General features: G+C 41.1%; 1 protein-coding gene across 1 annotated transcript; it reads right to left on the bottom strand.

Annotated features, from left to right (window-relative positions):
* Positions 1 to 1264: 1264 nt before the first annotated feature.
* LOC117453466 (uncharacterized) lies at positions 1265 to 3653 on the bottom strand. The gene is made up of 7 exons (XM_034092280.1): positions 3623 to 3653; positions 3460 to 3551; positions 3265 to 3379; positions 3043 to 3132; positions 2285 to 2446; positions 1565 to 1744; positions 1265 to 1464 (listed from the first exon to the last, which is right to left on the bottom strand). Exons 1-7 carry the CDS (start codon positions 3633 to 3635, stop codon positions 1265 to 1267), a joined length of 852 nt encoding a protein of 283 aa, XP_033948171.1. The 5' UTR covers positions 3636 to 3653.
* Positions 3654 to 16266: the final 12613 nt, after the last annotated feature.

The following is a 16266-nucleotide window of genomic DNA, read 5'->3' as shown; positions in this document are numbered from 1 at the left end:
TGACTTTTCCTTTCTCAGGTTGTTTTCAATAAAATGTCTGACTTCTCCTTTTCAGATTTTTGAACAAATGTATTTGAATAAAATGTATGTAGTAAAGTGCCTTACTCTTGAATAAGTGTATTGAAGTAAATGTAAAGTAATGCTAAAAATGGAGGACACTGTAGCTTTACAGATTACAGATTGATCGATTCATCACTGTGAATTTATACCTTAACTGTGAATTTTTAACTGAATCCCTATTGATTCTGATTTTATACCTCAATTGGATTTCTTATAATCCTACATTCTAATTGTGTTTTAATTATGAATTGCCTTGAAGTAAATCTTTAAAGATGTAAGCTAAATTTGAATTTGTGTTTGATGAATGAGATTAACTGAGGGATAAATGATAAAAGATCTTGTTTTTTGAAACATATAGTTTACTATTATATTTTTGTATTGCATATGTGTTATTATTGTGCTTTTGACAAAAGAAATCAAACACTGAAGAAAGATGATTTTTCTATTATGGTTGTCTGTATCAACCATTGTGATTGGCTGTTCCAATCTTATTCTGTTTTTTGATGTAATTAATGTAATGAGGAATCCACCCAACTCTGAGGACGTTTTATTTGATTCAAGTAGTGACTGAAAATATTCTTAGACTAATGTTAATTGGTTATCAATGAATTGATAAAAGCGTGGATCTGTGAGGAAATATTTTGTTTATGTGTTTGTACCAAAAAGCATTTTGTGTTTCACATAGGTCTGCCATAACTTAGAGCAGGGGTTTAAAGGTTTAAGGGTTAAAGGTTCCGCTTTCCTGTTGGGGGACTGTGACTAACTGCCAGAGGACTTTAACAGACTGTCTTTGTCTCTGAATCCATGTGTGTTTGTAATTATCGATCAGAAGACGCGCGAAATAGAGGCCCCTCCCGGATTCTCCGGTAGATCGTCTGTGTTTTCTGTGTAATGCTTCAGTGAGTTGGAGGGTTTTCTCATAGCATGTTGTGTAAACGCTTTGAGCTCACTCACGGCCGTTGGCTCTCATTAAACTCAGTGTTTGATATAAAGCGGACTCCAGCCTCCATTTCTTCCATCTACATTGCTGAAAAGAAAATCTCTCTCACAATTAGTTTATTTAGTCAGTCTGTAGAGGTGTAATTTATCTTGGTTAGTTTGTGAAAGGTCAGTGTGAACAGGACCAGAACTTTAACAAATGCATTTATCTTCCTTTGTTCCAAGGTGTTAAAGCAGCCTTATAGCTTGAAGTCATTCACTGCTGTCAAAGTTCTTCATCAGTAGAGGAGCTACTGTCAGAGGGCTGCTCTTCGGAGGAGTCATCCAAAGACACCGTTTGCTGTCCCAAAATGCATTGGTATGCAATACGTGCCATGGCCTGCTGCGCTTTCACTTTGTGGAGTTGTTTCTTTAGAACACAAAGTAGCCCCTCACGTCCGCTCTCCGTCAACGCCTCGGTACTGCCTGAGAATGTATGACATCAAATAAATAAATCATCAAATAAGCTAAATGTTATTGCCAGACCAAAACACGACCAACAACAATAATCATTTATTGTACTAACTTTGTCCAGTGATGCCTTCAGAAAGCTGGGAGGACAGGTGATCAATCTTTCCTGCCACGCTCCTCATGTACTCCCAGTGCTGTTTGACTTCATGAACCAGAATAACAGCTTCTTCTTTCAGTCTGGTCAGCAGCATTACCTTGTCGTAAACCTTTTTTTTCTGTCCCATATCACCATGACCTGCAAAGTACATCAAAGCATTATCAATTATCTTACATTGGAAATATTACAATTACAACTCCTGGTCCTCACTTTCAAAGCCCTCCACCATCTGCCCCCCCCCCCCTACCTCTCTGACCCACTATAGAAAATAAATGTATTATTATTATTTAACATAAGCACAGAAATACATCATGCATATGTGCCAGATTTAGCCTGGCAGGTTTATGGCATTAAATATATATGCACAGACAAAAGCATTTTAAAAGATATAAAGTCTGCACATTTAATCATGAATTTCTAATATTTAGTTGTTACAATGATAATATGAATTATACCATAACCACTGTTTGCAATTTTGTTTTATTTTGTTGTCGTCCTACACACCAGTTTCCAATATTATAATTTGACTAATTGATTGATACTGGTTCAATCAACAGCTTAAGGCAAGTTTGAAGAACAACTTGAAAACATTGAAAAATGAAACTACCTAAATTATCTTGCAGAGTTTTCAAATGCACAAAATACACCAAATAAATGTATACACATGGTTTTGCTTACATTCCCATTTCCAGGAGTAGTTGTCCTCAGCCAAGAGCTCGTTAGGAGGAGGGAGTTTGTCCGCTTCCCCGGCAACAGCATTGTGTTCAGTGATGGCATCTTCCAAGGCTTTCTTCTCTTCGACAATCTTTTTTCGGAGTTTGTGTCTCCGCTTATTGCCACCTGCCAGAATTTGAACCAACATTTTGTTTTACTTTAATCTTAATTACACACCAACATGTTTCAATAGATCAGCTATTGTTTACCATCAATGAAATATTAGTGAATACATTTGTTTCCATATCTAGGCGTGCGTATACTTAGAACAGAGGGACAGAATTTATCATTTATTTATTCATTTTTATGGCATTTTACGCCTTTATCTGACAGTAAGAGAAAGGATATTTGGGAGGGAAAAATAGGGCAAGGGTTGCCAGCAAATGGTCCAGCCGGCTGAGAAATGATTGGAGATTCGCTCCTCAATGCATTTGCATAGAAGTGGTAACGGATGACCCCAATTAATCTATACCTTAGTTGTTTTTAAGCAGCAACTCCATTGTTTATAACATCAATGGGACTATACAAATTCACTATAGTCACTGGACATTTCTTTTTTATATGACAATAAAATAAACAATATTCCCATTGCTGTAGATCAGTCATTCATCCTATTCTCTGGAGACCTCCTTCCAATGATGGGTGTTACTAGCATCGAGGTACCCCTGATAGAAGAGGAGGGGCTGGTTTGCCTTAGGAGGCATAAGGCAATCAATTCTCACCAGACTGGCGATACAGCTGATATTTTCGCTGCTTGATGCTCAGATACAGTCCTTCAATGGTCTTCTGCAGGTCATTTTGAATGGGTGTTCCTTGTGAAGAGAAGTATAACAATTATTTCACATAAAACTCTAATTAAACCCTTTCACGGCCATATAGCCTACAACAGAATAGAGAAAAATATGCTTTTTTTTATTGTGCAAGAAATTATTTTTTCACAGTACCTGTAGTCCACTGCTGAACATCAGATACCCACTGCTGTACTTGGTCGTCCTGTAGTGACAATTCAGCGGTGAGTTTCTCCAGATCCTCTGTTGCTTCTGTAATCTTTTGCACCGTCTGTCAAAACAAAGCAACAAAATGTTGACCAACATTAAAAAAAAAGAAGTTTTAAATTAACATATTTGTGTAGTCAGTACCTTCATGTATCTTTTAGCCAATGTTTGCTCAAGGTTTGCTGCCTTTCGCTTGTTCCAGCCACTTGCTTGGATTGTAAGCATATCCGTGCGAACTGAAGACAGAATTTATGTTAGGCCAGGAAACCAAAAATACAATAATTGAGTTTGCATGAAAAATACTTACCAGCTTTTGACATGTACTTCGAACATATGGCTGCTCGAGAGAGGAAGCTGTTCACCTGTTCAACCTCCTCCCCTATTGTATTCCCTGCTCCTTTTTGATTCCGTCCTCCCCATCGCAACTGTAAACACATTTAGACGACGGTTACCATTTGGATAACAGAAAAATTAAGAAAATGAGTAATGTTGTCTTCTGCCAATTATTGTATTTACCTCACACAACCATGAATGTGCTTTGGCATGCATGATGGACGCATGTTCAAAAGGTTTTGCAGCTCTGGACAGTGGCTCGCAACCCTCTGCAGATATGGCCAGTATTTGCAGACCACATCAGAGCAAAAAAACTGTACATTCCGTGAAGAAAGCTGTTTCTGCAGATATAAAGGATATGCAAACATTTCTCCACGGAACATATTCAATCCCTTAAGCAAGAATCCATGACGGCAGACAGCAACCTCCACGCCTTCCTCATCTAGTTTGCTGGCAGACTTGTTGGCAGTCTCTCGGGCAGCCGACCACTGACCGGAACCACATCTTCCTTTTGCAGGATTCTAAAACAGATGAAAGAATATAGAGACATATAGACAGGAGACTGGAAGTATGCTGAAGACATTGCCTACACAATGGGGACATCATATTAATACACAACAAAGGCGAGAAGCATGCTACAAGTGTTCATTACACTTACAAATGCATGTCTTAAAATATGGGGAATGTAAAATAACTTTACGTGTCTTGTTGTCCCATGGATGTAATCGACAAAGGATGACACTTCAGCATCCTTGGCTAAAAACACTCCGTCGAAAAATCCACAAGGTCTTAAAGAAGAAATGTTTTATTATTGTACAAAAGTACCATAAAAGGCACTCTAAAATTTCAAATCGAGAAAATTCTACACACCCTAGTTGGCTCTTAAAGCGGTAGAGTTTACGGTTCCCATCGACTGCGACAGCCAACATAGAGGGTGTGCATGAAGGGCACTGAAAATGCTGCACCTGAGACAGCCTTTCGACCTCAAATTTGGCATAGGTCCATTCCAGAAAGGACTTCTGCAGTGTGTCGCCACATATCTTACCACTCTAAAAGCAAATAGAAAGGATTTTTTTTATTTTTATTAAAATCATACAAATATATTTTGAACTTACGCAACTACAATTTAAATTGTACAGTTACTTCCATCTTGTACTCACCCGACCGAAGAGCTTTGTACGATGTTCGAGCATGCTGACAAAAGCTTGCCGTGACATTCCAGGAGCAGTGATCTTGAGATCTTCGTAGGTAGTGAACAAATCCACTGCGTACAAGGTCTCAAAATTGACAGTGGCTGGCCAATAGCCACTTTCAACCAGATCACCCATGCCTATCGACCAAGTCTTTCCACAGGTGCAGTTTATTTGTGGAAGGAACAGATTGTATCGCCCTGAAATGTAAAGAGACAAATCATTACTATGATACAGTATCAACTACAAACATTTTTTGTTTCATACATTTCTTTGATTTAATTGGTGAGTTTAAATTAAGTGTGACAAAGAGCTAAAATGCATTTGAATCCCTGGCTCAAAAGCGGAATACATAACAGCAAAAAAAACAAATAGAAAAGTCTTGAAATGTTCTTACCATTCATTCCAATCAAAATGATTTCCTTTCCTGCGGAAACACTTGTTTGCCCAGTAGCACAATCGCAGCAGGGATGCATTATAGGTATGAAGCATTCTAGGAAAAAACAATTGAAATAGTCAATTAGATTCATAGGTCATTTATTATTAGCGTCTTTTGATCAAATACATCTTCCCCCAGGAAGTTTTTTTGAACCTAATTTACTAATTGTAGTATATCATATAATATAATCGATATCATATAAAAGTTGTGTGTGATTTGTAGTTTAAAAAGTACCTCTTTCATGATATGAGAACTTTCCTCCCTCATCTTCCGTGATGTGAGTGGATGGTGACAGTGGCCTTAAGAACCCTTCTACCATAGAAGATCTGTTGTGGAGTACACTCGATTGGTGTATGGCAACATCACAGGCAGTGCAGGAAAGAGGTCTTGGCAAACAATCTTGACATGTGACGACTGCAACCTTTTGTCGACAGCGTTGGCAAACCCCCTCTTTAGGTTTCTCAGAAGATAACATCTGATTAACCATAAAAGGCCTTAACAACGTCCACTTTTCCAAGGAGGATTCTTGTCGTTTCTTCCACTGTGAGGAGAGAGGTTCTTCACTCGGAAGTCCTAGAAGTTCTTGTACCTCTTGTATGAGGGAGTCTTAAAAATGAAGTAGAAAAAGTACATATATAAAGCAAGGGTCAATCTAGCTAACCACTACATGATAAGTGGGGAAACAATCATCATTAAGTGTAGGAAAAACATACCTAAGCTTTGGATGGTCCCAGTCTCGCTCTCTTGACCACTAGTAGACGGAGTACATACAAGATCTACACTTCTTGAAGCACCTGCAAAATTGTGATGATGCATTTAATAACTTCCTTGAAGAATATGTGAATGTATTGATCTACAATTAATTGATGTAAACAACAAACAAAACAAAAACACAAACCAGTGGCCGAACTCCGCTTCCGTTTCTCTCCAGTTCGCCTCCTTTTTGGCATTGGTTGACCGTCATGGTCCTCTTCAAGCCAAACCATTGTCCTTGTTTGCGACCCTCCTGCTGATGGTTTACTTTGATCCTCCTTTAAAGTCATTATCAGGACACAGAACATATTTCCTTAAAATGTCAATCACCACCTACACATTATGATAATCTGATAAAACTTCACTATCATTGCATCATACTGTAACGTTCCACAATAGGAGTCGGAAACAGGGCTCAACTTATTAGTTTTAATAACTCCTTTGATAGCATACATATATAGGTTCATCTGTCACAGGTTCTACATCACACAGTACTCCACTCCCTCACTCACACACCAGTAGGGTCAACGTCATTCACTCTCCAGCCCTCCCCCCTCTGCTCCCCCAACTACCACACCGGCCAGCATTACTGTGCAGCTCTGTGATTGGCAGATAGACGGGGGATGCTTGAGTGACACACACAGCACCCTATACCGTGGCCGTTTCTCAATATTGAGTAAACCTGCTGCAGAGCAACTATTTCAAGTATACTACGTCATCGAGTGGCGCCGAAGGACTGTTTAAATGCCCAGCATTCTGCGCCACTCTATGACGTAGTATACTTGAAATAGTGGCTCTGCAGTATAAGCGGCCCGGGTCGCTACACTACCTTCGGTAAAAAATATATAGAACTGTGCTTACATTATAGGCCATGCTATTTATAGCTAAAGAGTACGAACAATTATGGAAGAATGTCGAACGAAGCTAATGTTATCAGTGTTTCACACGTGCTAACCAATGCTAACGTTAGCTCTTCACTCGAGCGTTCACATTTCGGCGATACCTTGAAAATAAACTTACCACACAGTCATCCAAGAGCACATCAGCAAGAAATATGGCGTCATTTTCTTCCAGTGGATTCATTGTGCAAATCAGAATGTATATGACGACTTTCCAATTGAACTGCTAATGTCGCTTCTGAGACTTTCTGCCTATTTAAAGAACTTCCTAAAACAGGCTGAAACCGGTATTGTAGCATGCCCGTCTCTCTGCCAATCACAGAGCTGCACAGTAATGCTGGCCGCATAGATGTGCGGGCCGGTGGTTGGGGGGGAGCAGAGGGGGGAGGGCGTGACGTTGACCCTGTTGTGTGACGTTAAACCTGCGACCTGTAACCTGTGACCTCTGAACCTGTATGCTACCAAAGTAGCTATTAAACCTAAGAACTTGAGGCCTGTTTTCGACTCCTATTGTGGAATATTACACTATTATGACTTCCGGGTTCACAGGAAATGCCAGGCCTGTAGCGTTGCCATTAAGTACACAACAAATACCTGCGCATTACGAACATGGATGTACAGTTCCTTATCCGTTATCTGTTAGCGTAGCTAGCCAGCACCAGATGCTAACACTAACAATACACGTAAGGTCTCGCTCGGGCCACACTTAAAATACGTTAAATGTACACAATTTCCTGAGGCATTTTTGTTAAACTGCTAGGTTCGAGTTGTGCGCTAACAGCAATATAAATAAATGAGGGCAAAGACGTTATAATATTACAATTTCAGAGCATACACTGATAGCAGCGTCACTAGCAACCACCTTGGTAACAATGCAAACGTTGAATGGACACGATTTCCTGAAGTAATCTTGGTAATAACTAGCAAACTAAAGATCATGTACACCCACTACACACATAATCTTAAATAACAACTCATATTTCTCGCATGAAATGACATCAAAACGCATTTTAATGACCTAACTAACCTTAAAATAGGCATTTTACACCAGGAATAAAACGGAGGTCGGCCATGTTTCTTTTTCTGCAGAGAGAAATTTGAAGATCACGTGACATAGAAGCCAGCCATTGGAATGAATGGTGAAAAAAAACGTAGGCATCTTACGATTTCAGAGGCGTTTTCGTAGAACTACTACGTCCTACGTTGTGGACCAACGTAGCTATTATACATTTTTTTGTGAGACTGGGTTGGTCTCTCTCCTCCCGTTCCTGTCTAAAACACTTGAACGAGCTGTCTTTAAACAACTCTCCTGTTATCTCCATCAGAACAACCTTCTGGATCCGCACCAGTCTGGTTTCAAGGCAGGTCACTCCACAGAAACTGCCCTCCTTGCTGTCACTGAGGAACTGCACACTGCTAAAGCAGCCTCCCTCTCCTCTGTCATCATCCTGTTGGACCTGTCTGCTGCATTCAACACGGTGAACCATCAGATCCTCCTTCGCACTCTCCAAGAACTTGGAGTTTCAGGCTCTGCACTTTCCCTCATCACCTCCTACCTCAAAGACCGTACCTACAGGGTTACTTGGAGAGGGTCCGAGTCCGACCCTTGTCAATTAACTAAAGGGGTCCCCTCCTCTTCTCCCTGTACACAAACTCGCTCGGATCTGTCATTAGCCCGCATGGTTTTTCATACCACTGCTACGCTGACGACACCCAATTAATTCTGTCCTTTCCCCGCTCAGAGACCCAGGTCGTCGCACGCATCTCTGCTTGTTTAGCTAACATCTCTCAGTGGATGTCCGCTCATCATCTCAAGCTCAACCTTGACAAAACTGAACTGCTTTTCCTTCCGGGAAAAGATTGTCTCACTCTTGACCTGACTATCAACATCGGCACCTCTGTTGTTTCCCCGACCCATACTGCAAGGAATCTGGGTGTGATCCTAGATAACAACCTGTCTTTCACTGCAAACATCGCTGCTACAACCCGCTGCTGCAGATACACGCTTTACAACATCAGGAAGATACGTCCCCAGCTGACCCAGAAAGCGACGCAGGTTCTGGTCCAGGCTCTCGTCACCTCACGCCTAGAGTACTGCAACTCCCTCCTGGCTGGTCTACCTGCATGTGCCATCCGACCTCTGCAGCTCATTCAGAATGCAGCGGCTCGTCTGGTCTTCAACCTTCCAACATCTTCCCACACCAGGCCGCTCCTCCGCTCCCTTCATTGGCTTCCGGTAACTGCTAGAATTCACTTCAAGACACTGGTACTTGCATACCATGCTGCGATTGGATCTGGCCCTTCCTACATCCAGGATATGGTTAAACTGTACACCCCAGCGCGTGCTCTACGCTCTGCATCAGCCAAACGACTCGCTGCACCCTCGCTGCGAGGGGGACCCAAGTTCCCATCAGCAAAAACACGTGGGTTTGCTATCCTGGCTCCAAAATGGTGAAATGAGCTCTCCATTGACATCAGGACGGCAGAAAGCTTACATACCTTCCGGCGCAGACTGAAAACTCATCTCTTTCGACTCCACCTCGAGCGATAGAATTACTAACAAAGAACTGCTAACAGAGCACTTATATACTAATAAAGGACTGGCTTATCTATAGCCAGTTGAGTAGCACTTGAAATACTTCGCTTTTTGAAACCTGATGTACTTTATGATTCTATTTTCTTCAAGGTTGTGTCTTCCTGGTCGAATGTACTTATTGTAAGTCGCTTTGGATAAAAGTGTCAGCTAAATGCAATATAATGTAATAGATAGATGTCTTGTTATGTGCTGTTGAGGAACCTGTGACCCAATATTTTTATTCATTGCATACACCAGTTGTGTATATGATATGTCAATAAACCTTTGACAATCTTGAAAGGGATGTGCAAAATAGAAATTACATACAGTTTTTAATGAACTATTAGTAGAGAATAACGAGTAATGAATATACTTTATTACTCGTTTCCGTTCATGTCAATTGCAAATAAATGTTTAGTCTTCTCAAGCACCAACTATCAAATATCTCTCCTGTTTGCAAGTGCCAACAATCAGGAGAGATATTTGATAGATCTTTTTTTTTTTCAAAGGTTGATTTTTATATTCTATATTTCTATCAGAGACCTTCTACTTTCCCCCTATGAAAGTATGTACTCTTAATATTTTTTTAATCAAATATAACAAATAAGAATTCAATAACGTGCTTTAACCACTAGGCGGTGCACGCAAGGTACACACAGCCATAATAACTTTGTATTATTAGTGGAGGACACTTATGTATGTACAACATCTGAAGATGTGTAGTTGTACTCATGCTTTCACATCATTTTACAGCATATTGCTATACTATTTCAGACTCAGTAGTTACATTCTTATATTCAAAGAAAATCAGTAATATCTTTAAAAACTACAAGTCCTTTTATATCAGCTGTGCAGCGTTATGGTGTAACCATAACCTATCTACAAATTAGATCAAATGTAAAAGTCATCCAAATTAGTGTTGATACTGCAAGGAGACGTATTGTGTGAAGAGCAATTGAAGATGTTGTTTAGTTGTCGATATATTTATGATCTACGTCAAGTATTCAGTTTCGGCGGCATTTCTTCCAGTTTTTCCAAAGGTCTTCTCATCAGGGCTCTATAAATAAAGAACTACGGCAGATCTGTAATATTTAATGCAGCCGAACCGTGTATTACAGTGCCGTTATGTGATGACTTTCAAAGAGAAAAGCAAGAACACTCGGAATTAAGTATTATTTTACGGATTTCATATCATAAAAACACCAAATCCCAGCATGCATTGCGGCTAACACATCCAATCAGCTAGCTTAAACCATAGCTGAGGATCTTGGGTAATCGCTCGAAATGCCTACGTCTGTTTCCGATTATTTTTATTTTGAAATTCAGTTCCTGACGGACACCAAAAAAGCACGAGATTATGAAATTAAAGCAATAAATACAAGCAAGGATAATTGTGTGTTATTGGTGAGTAAATAAAACACATTACCCGTAGAAATACATTGCTTTTAAAATCGTGCTGTGCAACACGAAAAAAAGGGGAAAATTGTGTTGGTGAACACGAAATGCCATGAGACTGGGTTGGGGGGTGTGTCAGTGATTTGGCGGCAGCTCTTTCCCTCGCTAACGAGAAAGCTCTACAATGGCAGGCAAACATTCTATACTTGACTTATTTTCTAAAAAGAATATCATTCACAAACAGAAAGAGGCTAGCAGCACCGAAGCTACAAGTGAAGCTGCTACTAGTACATCATCAGAAGAGCCGCCTAAAGATGTGGATAATGCTAGCACTAATGTCAACGTTAGCTATGCCACAACGTTCCCCTGGCAAGCTCAAGCTCACCTTTCCCAGAAGTATGGACGGAGGAGATGTGGCGGAGGAAACAAGAGGCATACCCGTGGATAGACTGCAAAGCTGGGAAACTGGGCTGCAAAGTTTGTTCATCCAATTCGGATGTATCAGTCTTCAAAACGCAAGGTTCAAGATTGGCAGATGAATGGCGTTCCTACACCGTAACTTACAGTGGAAGAGACAAGAGCGGCATGTTGACGTCCCTCAGAATTTTTTTTATTAAACACAAACAATCAAATGGACACAATGCTGCACAGCGGATTCAAGACAACGCAACAAAGGAAACACTTGAGAAGGTCTGTGACAATATGAATGCATCAAAGCTGAAAGCTACATGTGCTGTATTCCGGTCTGCTTACTACTTGGCACAGAACGACAGACCATTTTTGGACAACTATGGATTACTAGAGTTACAACATGAAAATGGGGTTGACATTAGGGCTGCAAGAAACGACTAATTTGATAATCGACTATTCAGACTTATGCCTTGCACAATTTCTCAAACGCTCTTATTTAGCCATCAACTTTTAGATTTAGCTTGAGGTTGTTTTAGGCATGTGGAAACTAACAATGAAGACAATAAAGATGAATACTTGATTCAAAAATACATATATTATTAAATTAACTAAACAAATTGTGAACATAATTAACATAGCTTTTTATTTAAATTAAATAAATAATATTTCACATCAAAAGAAACAACAATGTTTTAACAAATCGTAATAAATAATGTGATAACATAATTGTAAACAGAATAGCTGAAACTTTAACAACATAAATAACTCAGTTATCTCTAATCATTAACCCATGTTTTATCATTTTGTTAACTCCGTGTGTTGCTGACGTGGAAAAGTTATTCGTAGATGGGGGGGGCTACAGAGCTACTAGAAAGACAGTCGAACCCGGTGCATTTCTCCGTCTGGATGTGGAGCACTTTTGCTAAATGCTTAGACAAATTGCTCGTGTTACCGCCCTTACATGCTAAACTCTTATTGCACTATTGGCAAAGAGCATTGTCCACATCGAGACGGGTAAAGTTTAACCTCTCCGCCATACCCGCCGCGTGTGTGTAAACTGCCCCGCCCCCTCGCACACAGATGGGGGAGAGAGATCTCGTCTCGATTGGAAAGATTGAAAATACACCATAGACGCATATTTTTGTCTTTTTGCATATTAGAAACTAGTTGGCGACACTAAGACTGCGATATAATGTTTTTGTAGCTATAATACATGACATATATTTTTTAAATGTCTCCAGTACCGATAAAAAGACCGATAACGTTGGAGCTTAACGGCGTGTAAAACACACGTGATGACGTCACCAATGAATCGACGACTAAATTAGTTGGCAACTAATTTGGTCATCGATTTTAATCGATTAAGTCAATTAGTTGTTGCACCCCTAGTTGACATAGGCATCGGTTTGCACTCCAGGTACAGTGCAGCACAGATAATTGACCATATAAGTTCAGAGATGCGTAAAAAAAGTGTGCCAAAGAATCCAAGCTATAGAAGGTAACGTTTCTATTCTTATAGATGAGTCAACGAGTCTGGGATGTAAAACTACATTGATTGTGTACCTCAAATGTGAAACGGACAAGAGCTGTGAACGACATTTTATGTTTCTGGATATGATTGAACTTCCAGACCAGAGAGCCAACACAATTATGCAGCACTTGTTGAAATGCCTCCAAGGACATGGCTTCGATGACGCTTACTTGAAGAAGCATTTAATTTAATTTGCAAGTGATGGAGCAAGCGTCATGTTGGGACGAAAATCAGGTGTAGCCAAACAGCTTTATGAACTGTACCCTAATATAGTCACCTGGCATTGCCTAAATCATCGTTTGGAGCTGGCTGTGGGGGACAAATGATACACTGTGTACAGCAGATCACCCCTAAACCAACGAGAACTGGCTAAGTGTGCATCAACACATGGGAACAATTGGCCGTGTGTTGAGCACAAGATGGGTGGCCAGTTCTTATTGCACAGTATCTACTGTTTGGAACAACTTTGAGTCACTATGTGCACACTTTAGCTTTGCGATGACAGATGAGAAACGATCAGCAAACGATAGAAAGCTGTATGAAGGTCTGTTAAAGCGGCTGACTTCAAAGCAGTTCCTTTTAGATTTAGCGCTGAATGAGTAATAGCCCTGTTGTAAGAATGTTTGCAAAAGCGCACAACATCAGTAGCCTACGCTGACAAACTGATCCACCGGAGCATTCGTTGTATTAATGGACTGGGGGAGCGACCTGGGACCAAGGTCCTTGCAGCTGAAAATGCCATATCAGAAGGCAGACTGGGCACAGTTGTGCTCACAGACAACTCCAAAATCGTCAAAATCGTCACCATCAATCATCAACAATTTCTTCGGAGTCTAAGCAACAACCTTAGCCATAGAATGTTCATTACTGCATCATCTCGTGGAGCAGCCTTGCAGGCCCAGTCGGACTCAGACTATGTTCACTTGCTCGCTCAACTAAAAGTCCTGGAACTCAACAACTGGCCACCAGCTCAGACCATGCCGCCTGGCTATGGAGAGGTGCAAGTGAGTGAACTGTGCCAACGATTCAGGCTGCCGACTGTAAGTATAATAAATGCATTCCGAGACTTTGTCGAGAGCACTGTGGACGATGCTACACCTGCCGAGCTCAGGCCCTTGATTAATTGCACTAGACTCATACCATGCAGCACGGCAGAATGTGAAAGGGGATTCAGCCAGATGAATCTGATCATCACCCCAACGCAAAACAGGTCGCTGATTGAACGGGTATCCACCTTGATGTTCATCAAGCTACATGGTCCACCTCTAACCCAGTGGGATCCGACAGGATATGTGACAACTTGGCTGAGACAAGAGATCACGACAGACTGCAGCCGCATCTCGCAAGGATCCAGACCCACTGTGGCGTTTCCTCTGACTGACTTCAACAACGGTGAGTAACACTGCTTATTACTGTTTCTTTAGAGTGTGTGTGCGTGTGCGTGTGTGTGTGTCAGCGCTGTCTGCTTATTTGCAATGTAGGCTAGGCCTAATCAGAATCATTTCAAGTCCAGATTCAATGTTGTTTGCATAAGTAGGCTATATTTTTCGTTTCGTTTATTTAATAAGTTGATTTCAGGACAACTTTGGGAATTGTGTTTGTTTGTTATGAGTTTTAAATAGATTTTGAAAGTGGAGAGAGAGAGAAGCAGCGTTGTCTGCTTAGTTGCAATACTGTAGCTTATGCAACTTAGGCCTATACATTGTTTATGTAATTTATATGCCAGTGTGTCGATGGTTTTGAGTCTGTGTGTCAGAGTCCTGCACAGGTCTGATTTTCAAGACCCGCTCCCGCCCCCGCGACATGCAATACCGAACCCGCCCCGCTACCCGCACATATTGCCAATTAGTTCCGCAACCCGACCCGACCCGTCGTCACAAGATCCGCAACCCGACCCGAACCCGCATATATATAAGCAGTGAAAACGTGCAATTATTAACACACGCAGGTGCATATTTGTCTCAAAAAGCGTGGGATGTTGGTTATTTCCTCATCTAGGAACCAAAAGCCTCCAGACGCTGGGTTTCGCTCTTGAGGAAGTGTTATTGAAAATGCTGTATTCTCCGCTAGAGGGCTTCACCTCAGCCATTTCGAATGTGGCGCGCTCAGCAGCAGATTGATGCGGTGCAGATGTTATGATAATGCACGGTCCCGCGGGGGAGAGGTCTGAGGATTTAAACATTAAACTAAATTATTATTATTTGAATATATTTATTATGCAACACCCGCGACCCGACCCGCATCATCTTTGTTTTACCCAGAACAGAACCCGGAAAAATGCGTTTGAAAAAATACCACCCGCGAATCACCTTTTTTGCAGGTCCCCCGTCGGGTACCCGACCCGATGCAGGACTCTGCTGTGTGTGTGTTGAGCGCAGCGCCGTTTGCTTTTTGCAGTAAAGTAATTAAAGTAGGACTAAGCATACCGGTAGTTTCTGTGGACCTGTCTGCCCGTTTTGTGAGTGCACTGCGCGCGTGCACACTTGTGTGGCATTGTTTGGGATGACCGAATTAAAATAGCGTCTGTTATGCTGTGTTCGTTATTCTCGCGTCCAGGTAAGAAGCTTAAAAAGGAGACTAAATGGAGTCTCTGAGAAGGTTCAAAATGTGTACTTTAATTAATAAAAAGCGCGGTAATGTTACAAGCAGGATATTGTTCAGTCAGGAGAGAAAGTCTGCAGCTTCCTCTCCCTCTGATGGCCGTGCAGAAGAGAGCTTACAAGCATTCGTCCTTCCCGCTTGCTGGCTGTTCGCTCCTCCTCTCTGGGAGCTGTCGTGACGTAGGGGACTTCCCCCCTCGTTCTCCTGTGTCCGATATCGCGTTAAACAGAGGATTTCGACATTTTACATTCATTACTTACTTCCACATGCCTTTTCTCCTCCTTATCTCTTTCATAACTTTATATGTAATACATGTTAACGGCGTCAATAGCCACTTTAATGATACTAATGGGCAGTAGTCCCGGATGTCGCCGTGACGGATTTTCAGAATAAAGGCTTGGTATTGAGAACTTCCGGGTTTTTCCAGAATAAAATAGCATTTAAACTGACGGTATGTTTAAGATACATTATGCCATAAAACATTGATTTTAATTTCTAACACGCCCCCCCAGTAAAAAAATTCCCACTACACCACTGTTGATAACCAGCGTTGTAGGACCGCTTAGCGAGATCTCGTTTGTTAGGGTTAGTTAAGCCAGATAACTCAAAGATATCCAGGGTCTGTTGAACTGGCTTTGTCGTACAAGCCACTGATCGATCAGAATACCTGTATATGCTCTCTGTATAACAACTTCATACAGACATAAATTAAGCAGCTGTATTCGCCATATAGGAAACACACATTTAAAACGGTTTTGCCTGCCGTCTTGTGTACACAAGCATTAATTAATGGTTTGGAAAGTGGCGCTGTACTGAGAGTAGGG

Source organism: Pseudochaenichthys georgianus, chromosome 10, assembly GCF_902827115.2.
Source record: "Pseudochaenichthys georgianus chromosome 10, fPseGeo1.2, whole genome shotgun sequence".
Lineage (NCBI taxonomy): Eukaryota > Metazoa > Chordata > Actinopteri > Perciformes > Channichthyidae > Pseudochaenichthys > Pseudochaenichthys georgianus.
This window is presented reverse-complemented; position numbering and strand designations above follow the sequence as displayed.